Genomic DNA, 12,909 nt, shown 5'->3' on the forward strand with positions numbered 1-12,909 from the left:
CACACGCCCCCTCAGGGGGTCCCAACATGGCCGCCCCTCCATCCCCTCAGGGCCCCTCCCCAGTCCCTCAGGGGCGGTGGCGCCCCCTGGCGGCGGGGCGGGGCAGGCAGCGCGCGGCCCCACCCCGAGCCCTCGGGCGGGGCGGGCGCGCGGCGGCGGCGCTGAGGGAGCCGCGAGAGAGCGGCGGCGGCTCCGGGCGGGCGCGGAGGGCACGGCGGCGGCTCCGAGGAACCGCCGAGGGGGCTCCGGGCACACGCCGAGGCGGCTCCGAGAACACGCCGAGGGGGTCCCGAGTACACGCGGCGGCCATGGCAGACAGCGAAGCGGGGTTCCCGCACAAGACCCGGCGGCCGGCAGGTAACGGCTGCGGGGGGTACGGGGAGGGGGCTGTCCCCAAACGGCCCCTCAGCGGCCGCTCCGAGCGCGGGGCGCCTTCGTGTCTGTCTCTCCGATTTTGGTTTTTTTTGCTCGTTTCGGTTTCAGTTACTATCCAGTGATTGTCTTATTTAGTCCTTATTTAGAAGGAAAGTTTGAAGATCCTTCGGCAGAGTTTAGCCCGCCGGGAGGAGCGAGGAGCGGCCGTGCCTTCGCCTGCCGGGCGGCCGCCGTTTCCTTCAGCCCCGGGCGCCCAGGGGTCTGACCGGCCCCGGAGCGGCCCCAGCCCGGGATAACGGGGGTCTGAGCCCCAGCCCCCGGATAACGGGGAGTACTGAGCCCGCAGACTGGGCTAACGGGGGAATGAACCCCCAGCCGCAGTTATTAGGGGGGTCTGATCCCCCATCCTCGGCTAACGGAGGGTCTGATCCCCCATCCCTGGCTTACGGAGGGTCTCATCCCCCATTCCCGGCTCACGAGGGTCTGATCCCCCATTCCCGGCTCACGGAGGGTCTGATCCCCCAGCCCCGGCTAAGGGAGGGTCTGATCCCCCAGCCCCGGCTAAGGGAGGGTCTGATCCCCCAGCCCCGGCTAAGGGAGGGTCTGAGCCCCCAGCCCCGGCTCACGGAGGGTCTGATCCCCCATTCCCGGCTCACGGAGGGTCTGAGCCCCCAGCCTCGGCTCACGGAGGGTCTGATCCCCCATTCCCGGCTCACGGAGGGTCTGATCCCCCATTCCCGGCTCACGGAGGGTCTGATCCCCCAGCCCCGGCTCACGGAGGGTCTGATCCCCCATTCCCGGCTCACGGAGGGTCTGAGCCCCCAGCCTCGGCTCACGGGAGGCCCAGCCCGCTGCCCCCTCCCGCCTAACGGGGTGTGATACCCGCAGGTGTTGATTCCCGGCAGTTTTGTCGCCTCTCGATCCCACAAACCGCACCCGGGGAGGTGTCGGAGCATCACCCCGGTGGCGCAGCTCGGGGTTTTTGTGATTTCCTTTCCCGTGCGGTAACTCGGATCACTGAGGGGAAGGCTACGCAGGTAGTGACGAGCAGAGTCACCATGAGTAACCCCCGGGGCGCTGCCCCAGTAAATGAGAACGGGCAGAGTTTGGGGACTGGCTGCTGACAGCACCGGTGCTGCTCACTGCAGCAGAACGTTCTATAGATGCGCCAGGAGGCAGTGGGAGAAGTCAGTTATTATTTCCTCAGGTGGAGCAGTGAAGTTGTAGTTAATTTTTAGTTCTTGGTGTCGTTATTGAAGTGGGGTTGGGCCTTGCAGTCAGTGGGTGTGAGTGGAACCCAGGTCAGGGGGGTTTGGAGATGATGCACTGAAATCACAGAACTGACTCCAGTTTCAGTCACTGGAAGCTGGGCTGTTTTCCTGTTACTTCCATTGTTCAGGCAGCGGAAAAGTCATGATTTATTTTATAGTTTTCTCGTTTGCAACTGGAGAAGGAAATATAAGATGGCTTTGTATAGGAAGCCTTTGGCTGGGTAATCTGAGTTGTTGTATAAATAACTGTAGACCTGTTAGGGCCTTGTGCCTAATGGCACATGTTAGTGCTGGTATCCTGGGAGAGGATCTGCATTTCATGCTATAACTATTTTAGTTGTTAACACCTCTCCGTGGACACTGCTGCCAACCTCATCTCGGACACTCCAAGCCTTTCCCAAACATGCTGCTGAGGTGGTTTCTCCTGCAGCTCCTGTGTGATCACACTAAAGTACAGAGCAAATGACATTAGACGTGGTTTTGGTTATTAGATGTCGTGATTTCAGCTATTTCCTGTGCGAAAGGCTCTGAGAAGCATCTGTGAAGACCTTTAGGTCTCATTGAAAGCAGCATTTTGGTTTGGAATTGTTGGCAGGGTCGGGGGCAAGGTCCTCCCTCTCCCAGTGCCCAGGAGTCTGGTAGGTGTTTGCTGTTTGACAGTGATGGGCTCCTTTGGATTGTGGAGTCTTTGCAGGAGAAAGTAAATCAGGAGCGGAGGGTGAGCCACACCTCAGGCAGTAATGAGAACTTTCCCCTGCCCTCTCAGCCTCCAGCACTCAGTGTATCTTATAAATTGTTAATACTGTTTGATGATCCAAGTGATAATTCCTTGCTAAAGTAACAGTGACTGTTCCCATCAGCATTAAAGGCGTTGAAGGCTGATTCAATTAATTTTTTTTTTTATATTCTTTCTCCTTGTGGTTTATCTCTTAAAGAGGTTGCTCAATAATTTTTGCTTTTTATTGGTTGCCTTGGTTTGCACACCACAGCAGGCTATAAATCCGAGCTGTGGGCTTCCCAGCATTTTCACTCAGGAAGAAATTCCAGTGGCATGGTTGGAGATGCTGTCAGCCAACACTTAGTGTGGGCTAAAATGTATTTTTGCAGCATGTGGGGTGGGCAGGGATAGGCATGACCTGCAAGAGGTGCAGTGTTACCCCTGCACCACCTCTGTCAGTCCCTGCTTTGCACTGGCTGCTCTCAGGATCCAGGGGCAATGAGGAATTGGGCAGGAATTGCCTATTGATGAAGTTTTCCAAGTCCCATGGGCGGGCTGGTTCAATAACAGCAATAAGGAAGCTCATTCCACAGATGCCAAACATGTTTCTTGTATTTCATATGGTTTCCCACAAGATAGCTTGTATTGTGAAATACAGCCCATCATGGCACACTGGTGCCATATGAAGTTTATTCAGTCTGTAAATTTTACATTACTCAAGGTGTGACTTGTACCTTCGTGTTCAACAGGGAAGCCAATGGATAATTTTTTTTTCCATGCTATAGTTCTGTAGAGCAAGTGGATGGTTGGTGGCCAAGACTTGATGTTAAACTGGAGAGAACTAAAGAACTCAGCTCCTTTAGGTTTATAGAAGTTGTTAAGTAAAAGGTTGGACTCCATAATCTTGGAGTTCTTTTCCAACCTTGATGATCCTAAAAGAGAAAGGGAGACTATTCCTCCTGCCCAGTGGACTGTGAATACTTGTTATGGCTTTAGGCTGACTTAATACCTTGTTGCCAAATGAAAGGTGATGTTCCCTTCACTAAGGAGTTTACAGATGTTGCTTAATGCTTACAGCTGCTTAAAAGGGATCTGTGTGGGTAATGCATTCCCTGGAAATTCCTGCTGTAATCTGGTGTTTCCACTGTGTAACAATAAACCCTCAGGGTCCCTTTAGATGCCTTTAAAATGATCTGACACGTGCTTGAGGGTTACTGTGCTGGTGTGTGACAGGGACATAAATGACAGATAAGAGGCCCAGCCTGGCTTCAGAAGCTTTGAGTAACTTCATAAAGTTCAGGATACTGTGTGAGACAAAACCTGATTATTCTGCACCACTTCCATATTCCATTGTACTTGAAATGCTGGGATAGCTCTGAGACCCACATCAGTGAGGAAGAGGACTGGAAACTTCCTGCTTTGGTTATTTTCCTGACTTTTGTGACTTAAGTCAAATACTGAGGTTCTAAACTTGCAAATTCTGTACTACCTTTGCTCTTCCTCACTTTCAGGAGCAGTGATATCTCGTGGCTGCTCTGCCTCACTTCCCTCTCCATGCCAGGCACACGCTGCTAATGCCCAGGTGGGCACAGTGAAGTCCTTACTCGTCTGCCTGGGTGTTAAAATCGAGGGACATTGGTCAAAATCAAGATTTTGCTTTGTAACAAAATGGGTCCTACTTTAAGATAGCAGGTATGGGGGGAGACTCAGAGACTTACTGTGAATAACTGACCAGTTTTGTTGAACTGTGGGTGTGTGGAGACCACAGAAGACAGCTCAGTGTATAATTCCAGGCAGAGGTGAACAAAAACGTCTAGATTCTTTATTTCAGTTTCTTTCTAAGCAAGCTGCTGAATGCAGTGCAGTAGATAACAAGACTGCAGTGGTTTTCTAAGCTCTGTGGTGCCTCCTGGCACTTTGTACTTCTGGTGAGGAGGGTGAAATTCAGTATCTGCACAGCAGGAACGTGGTGGTGGCGAGTGCTCCGTTTCCTCCTGGGATATCCCTGCCTGGCAGAGGACTCCTGGCAGCCCCTTGGGAGTCTTGGCTGGCAGGATAAGAAACTTCCTGTCCCCTGGGAGTGCCTCCAGCGTGTCCCTGTGTTATCAGGGGGCAGTGCTGGGTTTAGCTGTGCAGCTCCTGAACCCCCCAGCTCGTTATTTGACTCCAGAGATCCCTCAGCTGGTGTCTCTCGTGACAGAGAACTCTTGCACGAGGAGTCTCTGGCCAGGACATTCTTCCCAGAAACTTCCTTTCACATCCTGTTAATGTTACACTGCTCTTACCCCACCCACAGGATACCCCAGGGGAGAGGGGTGGTTCTCAGCCCCCTGTGACAGCTGGGACATAACCCAGACTCTGAGTGTGCTGGCACTGGGCAGGCTCTGGGGGACTTCATTTCACTCCCAAGTGAGTGTTCCTCTGATTTCTTAGACAACAAAAGAACAGGATTTCCACTGCTGCCTGTTGGGCACTTCACTAGAAAAAGCTGGGGAAGAGGGAGGCATTTGAGAGCTGTCACTGAAATATTGGCATCCTTAATTCTGCATAAATGCTACTTGGACCACCTCCTGCCCTCAGCTGTCTTGCACAATTTCTAGAGACTAGTGAAAATGAAAGCAAAATTTGGCTTTTAATTTGACTTCTCATCTAAGCAGAATGCACTTGGCCTGAGGAGTAGTGCTAATAGTGGCTTATTTCAAGGAATATTCAACATAAATATCCAATTTATGCACTTTCACAGGCACTCTTGGTTTTAACAATCTGAACGTTTCTGCTCTTTTCCTGCAGATGATGGCGATGGCCTTGGTCTGTGTGGATGGATCCTGGTGATCACCTCGCTGGTTTTCACTGTTCTCACATTTCCCATATCCATCTGGATGTGCATAAAGGTAAAATTGTTCACTGCTAAGTTGGATTAAAGCTTTAAGCAATGCAGAGTGGTAATTATTGTTCTCAGTTTGAGTTACTTGTTTTCAACCCAAATTAATCCCACTCTGCTCTTTCTTGAACTGTAGCAGGCAGTGTGTAGCAGACCCAGCTCTTCAGTGCATTCATCTTCACACCAAAAATAAAAGTGCTGTTACAATATTTTGTGAAAATGATTCCTGCACTGACCTCTTTACCACATCTGCCCAGTTGTCATTAGCACATGAGCTAATCTGGGAGATCAGAATAATTGCAAGAACCCAAAATTACTCTTGAAAGACTGATACTTTTATTTTTACCTTTTTTAAGGAGATATGCATATGTCTAAGTATGAAGTATGGAATTATAAATATCTCAGTATGTACATAGCTGTGGCTGTGTGTGAGACATCTGAAGACACTGTGTCATCTGTGATCACTTTGAGCTTGATGTTTCCAGTTCCCAGGCAGGAGGAGTTATTTCCTCCTGGTTTGGCTGATGTACAGCATCAGAATTGGAGCTGGAAAAATCCCTGCTGGGTCACAAATACTGCCCTTTGTTGTGTCATTGCCAGGATATTCCTGATGGCAGCTGCTGGTGCCTGGACCTGCTCAGGTGACATCCTGTTGATAGTCTGAAGAGTATTTCTTGTGGAATATTGTCCTGATTTTAACTTTTGCTCTTTGACAATAAAGTTTAGGCTGAAATTCTCGAGAGCAGCCAGTTGAGAAATGTGTTAAATATGAGTCTCAAGATTGTCTTAGACGGGTGTGTGATAGTTTGGAATCCATCATGTGGCTTCTGGAACCCCTGGCCTGACATCCCCAATCTGTTGCAGATCATAAAGGAATACGAGCGAGCCATCATATTCCGGCTTGGACGCATCCTGAAAGGGGGAGCCAAGGGACCAGGTATGTCCTGGGGGGCAATTGCTCTCAATTAGTCATTGGCAAAGTAAGAGCTCTGGAGAGGCATTGCAGTAGCTGGTGAATGGATTTCTCAAGAATTCTGTGACTTCCAGTAAGAGGATGTGTTACAACAGCAATTGGACTCGTGGGTCCCTTCCCGCTCCGAGTGTTCTGTGATTCAGCCTTTAGATGCAACTAATTATCTGTGAGCCTTGCCCAGCTCTGCTTTGGTAATGTGTGCTGTGCAGGTGGAGTCAAAGGCACTGAATAGAAAGGGAGGAATAATGGCAGCAAGTGTATTTGACAAAAGAAGTTTGATCTATCAGTTAAACCCCAGTTGGTCTGAGGGCCTTGATGCCCTTCAAAGCTGACAGAAGCCATTAAAGTATTTGATGGCTTTGAAAAGTTGCCTCTGTGTATTAGAAACTCTGGGACCTGCAAGAATGTTGCTTTCAGCTGTTGCTCTTGCTGCCCTGAGTGACAGAAAGGGGCAAGAGCTGCTTCCTTCATTTCACCCAGGTTTTGCAATATTCCACATTTCAATGATCAGTGAACAAAAGGAGGCTGATACTTTCTGCTTGCCAGAATTAAGCCCCACAAGTAACTCTGGGGGGGGAGCATTTGTAAAAGTAGCTGTTAACAGTTTTGGGGTCTTTTTCCCAAATGTTAAAAATCTCTAAATAAGTGATACCTGGATAACTTGAAGTTTCTCCACATGTGTTTTTGAAAGCCTTGCCCTGCTCTGGAAGCCATGACAAGCATTGTGCTGCTGAGCTCCCCACAAAGAGCTGCACAGCCTCAGTGCTTGCATTTCAGCTTATTTCAGTAGCAAGTTTCCTCCACTTTAATGACCCATTTTCACATCTTCTTGAATGGATTTTTTGGTACAGGTTTGTTTTTTGTCCTGCCCTGCACAGACAGCTTCATCAAGGTTGATATGAGAACCATCTCTTTCGATATTCCTCCCCAGGAGGTGAGTTTGGGTCTGATAAAGCACTGGCAGAATTTTGTGCTCTCTTTTTCCTTGTCCCCTCTCAGGATTGGGTAACATGTTGTTTAAACAGAGATTTGTTGTGCAGCTGCAATGTGTTGTGAAGAAGACACATATCCTTTGGAAATGTCATCCAGTAGAAGGGCACTGAAGGAAAACAAGTGCTGCTGCCCTCTGAGGACCAAATGAGATAATTTAATATGCCTGAGAGCTGGGAGGGAGGGCTCTGGAGCAAGGGCTGCTGGGCTTCATACAACATTCCCTAATTGCTTCTGTGAAATCTGGAAGGTTTCCAGATGCAGCAGTGATGTGTCCTGTGCCAATTTATCTAGATGTATGAACCAGCTAAAATATTGGGGTGAGACTGGTACATACATCAAATGCTATTTCTAGCAACTGGAAGGAATGAGGGGTCAGCTCCCTTTGGGGCTTCTGTGCCCTGCCCTGCACAGGAACACCATGAAGGAGGTACCACACCTCATGGCATCTGATGCCTTTCAGCTTGAAGGTGCAAAAGAACAAAAAAAATTAATTTCTAGTCTGTTTTTCCTTCGACCTCTTCACTGTGCAGCAGAGTGTGTGAGAGCATTAACCCAGCTGAGCTCAGGCTGCCAACTCCAGGGGTAACAGAGGAATAGGAACCAACTGGCCCTCTAAGAACTGAGTTAGTGAACAATTGTATCTCGATGGCTACAACTGTATCCCTCATGTATCTGCCGTGTTTTTCAAGCAGAGATGGTTGATGCAGCCTGTCTGGGGCATCTGTTTCCTGTCAGATTTGCTCCTTGGCTTGTTGCACATTGTTAGTTGTGGATTGAGACAAATGGCAGCTGTCCTGGTGCACTCTGAAGGGTAATTGGGAGAAACCTAATCACTGGCAGGCAGAATGTGCCTGCAGCTGCTGATGTGCCATTAGTGAAGCCATCAGTAATCCAGTTTTTCTTTTGACTTGATTAAATTATGCTTATGGATTTAGGTTTGTGTTCTGTAGGTAGAGGCACATTTTTATGTGTTCAGAATGATTTCTGTGTGTGATGCTCATTCTTTAGCTTGTGCTGTTATGGAAAGCCTGCTGAAAGAGGTGGTTTGGGAAGGGGCAGAGCAGGTAAGTCTTGAAGGGTGAGTTATTCACACATCCCTCCCTCATCAAATAACATAATAGGAACTGTCTGACATGGAATGAGGACACCCCTTCCCATGTTCCTGCAGCATCCTGCAATTCTTTTTAACTTACCTTTAAAGTGGAATTAATATCAATGCATCTTTCTAGGCTACCCTCTTCCAAACCTTCAAATATACCTGTGCAAGTACATCCTTCACTTAACATCCCAGGGCTTCATTCAGTGTTTCACTTGCCTCAAGCTCAGAGGATGTTCACACCTTGGATCTCCTCTGCAGCTTGTCTAGAAATCACCAGGTCCTCATTTAAGTAGCAAAGGTGGCATTTCCACCAGAAGTACCTCCAAGGACAATGGACTGCTGGATAATAACAGAGCTAATTCTGATTAAATGTGGAAGTAAAGGTGACCCTCATCAGCTGGAACACATCAGGCCACTGGGACAGACAAACCCAATTCTGTACTTCAGTGAAAGCTTCCAGTCTTCTCTGGCTTAGCTCTGGGATGGCTCTGGTTCCCTGAATTCCCTGAGCACAGACCCCCTTCTGCACCAAATGTCTCAGTTTGCACCTCAGCCCACCCTCCCTGTGGCCAGGCTGCCTCTCACACAGCTCTGCTTAAACCTTCACAAAATGCAGCACAGGGACCTACCTGGGGATGATCCATTGCCAGGTCCAGAGTCCCAGGTTAGACCTTCCCAGGTGAAGTTGTGTTTCAGGGTAAAGAATTTCTGCCTTTTTTGCCTTTTCCTGTCCCTGGTATGACTTGCTGGTATGACTGTGAATTCAAAGAAGTGAGATAAAAATAACATTATGGCAAAGCTAATGGAATGTATTGTTCACTGAGAAGTGTTCTAATCCCATATTTAGTCTCTGCTTTACAGAGCTGTACTGGAAGGTTCATGAGCACTGGGACACGTTCACATGCAGCAAATGTGCACAAGGACTTTTGTTTTCAAGACAGTGGAAAAACTAATTTACTCTGGAAAAACCTAGAGTTGGTAAAACAAATAGGTAATGATCCTAATAATTAACCTTGTATTTATTGAGTATTCTCTGCTCTCCCCACTGCTCTGCAGATCCTGACCAAGGACTCGGTGACGGTGAACGTGGACGGGGTGGTTTATTACCGGGTCCAGAACGCCACCCTGGCCGTGGCAAACATCACCAACGCCGACTCTGCCACCCGCCTGCTGGCACAGACCACCCTGAGGAACGTCCTGGGCACCAAGAACCTGTCTGAGATCCTCTCTGACCGGGAGGAGATTGCACAGTGCATGCAGGTACGAGCTGTGGGGATCCGTCAAACGGCTGCGTGAGCAGCAATCCCAGGAAGAACCTACAGGAGAGGATTTATTGTACCTCTAAGGGATAAGCCAAGGTGTGGTTTGGAGCTTTAGGCAAAGCCTTGTTCAAGACCTCTTGGGATGACACTCTCTAAAATAAAAATGAGGGACTAAAGCAGTAATGGACCAGTGGGAATGAGGGATACAGGAGAGGAGGCCTTCCCTGGATCGTTGTGTCGGTTCTTGCTGTTGATGGAAATTATACCACAGAATTCCTTCAATACATTAATCAAGCTCTGGGCTTTTTTGTGAGCTTACAACAGTTATGCTTTTATAATTATCAAATCATAATACAAGTACTAAAGCCCTTAAAGCCCAAGAATTCTAAGATAACTCATTTGGTTTAATTGGTCATTCTTCACATCTGGGCATTAGTTTGAGTCGGGTGTGTGGCTTAACTTACCTGTCCTGCCTTCTGCAGGCCACGCTTGATGAGGCCACAGATGATTGGGGCATTAAGGTGGAGCGTGTGGAGATCAAGGATGTGAAGCTGCCTGTGCAGCTGCAGAGGGCCATGGCTGCAGAGGCAGAGGCTGCCCGGGAGGCCAGAGCCAAGGTAAGGACACCAGCAGGGAGGGGCTGGGTTTGGTTTTTACTTCATGAATAACTCCATGTGGTGATGTGGAGGATGAAGGTGCTCAGCCAGATTGTGTTAAATATTAATTTTGATGCTTAATTACTTCATAACTTCTTAATTATTATTTATTCTGCTGTTTAAAAGAATACTGTGCCCTTGCAGTAGGACTCTGTAGGAGACTGTGCACTTGCCTGTGCTGACACACACCAGTACCTTCCCTGTTAAAACAGGGCCTTCTCCAACCCAGCTGTCCTTGACAAATACTCAGAAAATGTTTATATCCCAATGCAGAAAGGCCACAATTCTGTCCCTGATGAACTGAGAACTTAAAAAAAGGAGGGAATAGAAAGGCATTTCCCCAGTAATAAGCACTCAATTCCTTCTCGCCCTCGTAGACACAAAAAAATACAGCTTTAAGGAGAAAGTATTCTCAGCTGTCCAGGGGGAGTGCTGCTGCTCTTGAGAGGCAGTGCTGAAAGAAGTACAAAGGTTTTTGAAGGCAGAACAAATACTCCTGTGGCATTCTCGAGACCTGTGCTCAAAGACCCAGCTTTTGTGATCTGGCATTCTCGGGGTGGGAGGAGACCAGGAGAAGGGAGGAAACCAGGAGTAAGGGCCTGGAGAGCAAACAGGAGCCTGGTGAAACACCCCCCCAGGGCAGGCCGGTGGCAGAGTGCTGGGCAGTGGCTCTGGTCCCACTGAGGGCTGTGCTGTGTCCCTGCAGGTGATCGCGGCCGAGGGGGAGATGAACGCGTCCCGCGCCCTCAAGGAGGCCGCCATCGTGATCACCGAGTCCCCTGCGGCGCTGCAGCTGCGCTACCTGCAGACCCTGACCACCATCGCCGCCGAGAAGAACTCCACCATCGTCTTCCCCCTGCCCATCAACATCCTGCAGGGCCTCCTGCGCCTCAAGGAGTAGGTGGGGTGGGAGCCCCTTTGCAGCACTGCGTTCCTGGGCGCTGCAGCTCCTGCCAGTGTTGGCAGTGTGGGTTTGCTGAGGAACCCCTTTTGTTTTACTAAGTGTGTTATAAAACTTGTGTGTAGTGTTTGTGGATATGGACAATTGCAATTATTTGAAGTTGAAAGCCTCTCAGAAGGAGTACAAGCAGGTTGTGATCCTAAATAAGCTTTATCCAAACCGTCCTGGACGGGGCACCTGTAACCCAAAACCTCCCCTTTTCGAATAGTGTAGAAAAGGAGTTGTGGTAGAGGTGATCCAACATTTGGAAAGAGAATTATTCCCTGTAAGGGAAGTGGAATAGCCCTGGCTGTATTCTCCTGGAGTGTAGCTGTATGTGATGGAGTCAGCAGATTGGTTCTCTGCCTTACACAAGGAAAAGATGCAGGAGTGAGAATACTGTCCTGGGGACTTGTGAAAATCAGGCTCCTGCTCTCTAATCCAGTCCCCATTCATGAGAAATAGTTGTTGGTGGAACTTTCCATCTGTTCTGCCCCCCAGGAACAGCACAAACATGCCGTGGTTATGGATACAACGTGCTTGTGGTCACTGCTGGGCTGGTGTTGTTACAGGGCTGTGTCTGTGTAGGGTTGCGCTGCTTTAAAGCACTGAAAAGGGTCTGCCTTTATCTGTTTCTCTTAAAAAGAGTTTTTAAAAGCCAAAGTACTGCGTTTTATCCAGGTCTAAAGCCTTCTTTCTGTAGAAGTCAGATGTCTGTAACTGGTGGGGCAGGGTAGTGTTTAACAGAGATGCTGCACTGTTGATACACCCGTTGGAACACGGGGGTTTTACCTGGTGGTGCTGCTCTGTGCACACCTGGAGGGGTTGTTGTGTCACTAAGGGCTTACACTTCATCCCAAAGCAGGTGAGCCTCAGCTCACACAACCCTGGCTGGCTGTTAAACTTCATGTTTTGTACCTCTTTAGTAGATGTAATTACAGACTGAAATGAGGAGAATTGGAGTCTGCAGGGGGGGAGGCTCTTCAGGCTGCCACCAGCACTGAGTCTGGCACCTTGAACTTCTGGGAGGTGACAACGAGACCAAAAAGCCAAGATCAGTGCTGTAAGTGCCCTTCTCACACTGGGCAGCATAAACCTCACAGCTTGGGGTTTATCCCCTTTCTGCTACGCTCAGTTCTGTGTTTACAGGGGTTTTAGTACAGGCAGGGCCTGTTCAGCTGTGCCTTTGTCCCTGGCAGCAGATGCCCAAGTGCTGGTGCTTTCCTGCCTGTTTGCTGTAAAGCTTTCCTTTTCCTCTGCAGCACCAAAGCAATACACTCCTCTGTCAGTGCAGCACTTCATGTAAGCTGAGCTTAACTTCTGGGTGGGAGGGGGGAGAATCAGTTACCAAAGCTGGGTTGATCAGCACTGCTGTGCTCAGAGGGGGTCCTTTGGGAACACGGTGACTCTGTAACTCCTGCTGGTGCTGCTGCAGGTGAATTGTTGCCCCTGTGAATTGTTGTTGACACCACGAGATGCTTTTTGCTCTCCTCTGAATAAAAGATGTGCTGTTTACTAACGAGTGACTGTCTGTAAGAGTTGAACACTGTTAATTTATCGGGGTCTTAAATGCTCATAATTCTGGTGAGGGGAAAGAAAACAGTCCCAAACCTCCAAAAATAATTGCTTTAGTGAGAAGTCCATGTGCAAAAGATGGCACAAAGAAGGTTTTGGGTTCTAAGGTATGTTCCTTTCAAGCAGGTTCAAAGGTGGGATTTATAGGTGCTATTTAATGTTTTCT

General features: G+C 48.9%; 1 protein-coding gene across 1 annotated transcript; it reads left to right on the top strand.

Moving 5' to 3' along the window:
- Nucleotides 1-11: 11 nt before the first annotated feature.
- STOM (stomatin) lies at nt 12-12,687 on the top strand. Its single transcript, XM_064676644.1, has 7 exons — nt 12-357; nt 5,155-5,255; nt 6,110-6,182; nt 7,070-7,152; nt 9,367-9,570; nt 10,055-10,189; nt 10,935-12,687. The coding sequence occupies exons 1-7, from the start codon at nt 27-29 to the stop codon at nt 11,127-11,129; spliced, it is 1,122 nt and encodes a 373-aa protein (XP_064532714.1). The 5' UTR covers nt 12-26; the 3' UTR covers nt 11,130-12,687.
- Nucleotides 12,688-12,909: the final 222 nt, after the last annotated feature.

The sequence above is a fragment of the Pseudopipra pipra genome, chromosome 20 (genome assembly GCF_036250125.1).
Source record: "Pseudopipra pipra isolate bDixPip1 chromosome 20, bDixPip1.hap1, whole genome shotgun sequence".
NCBI lineage: Eukaryota > Metazoa > Chordata > Aves > Passeriformes > Pipridae > Pseudopipra > Pseudopipra pipra.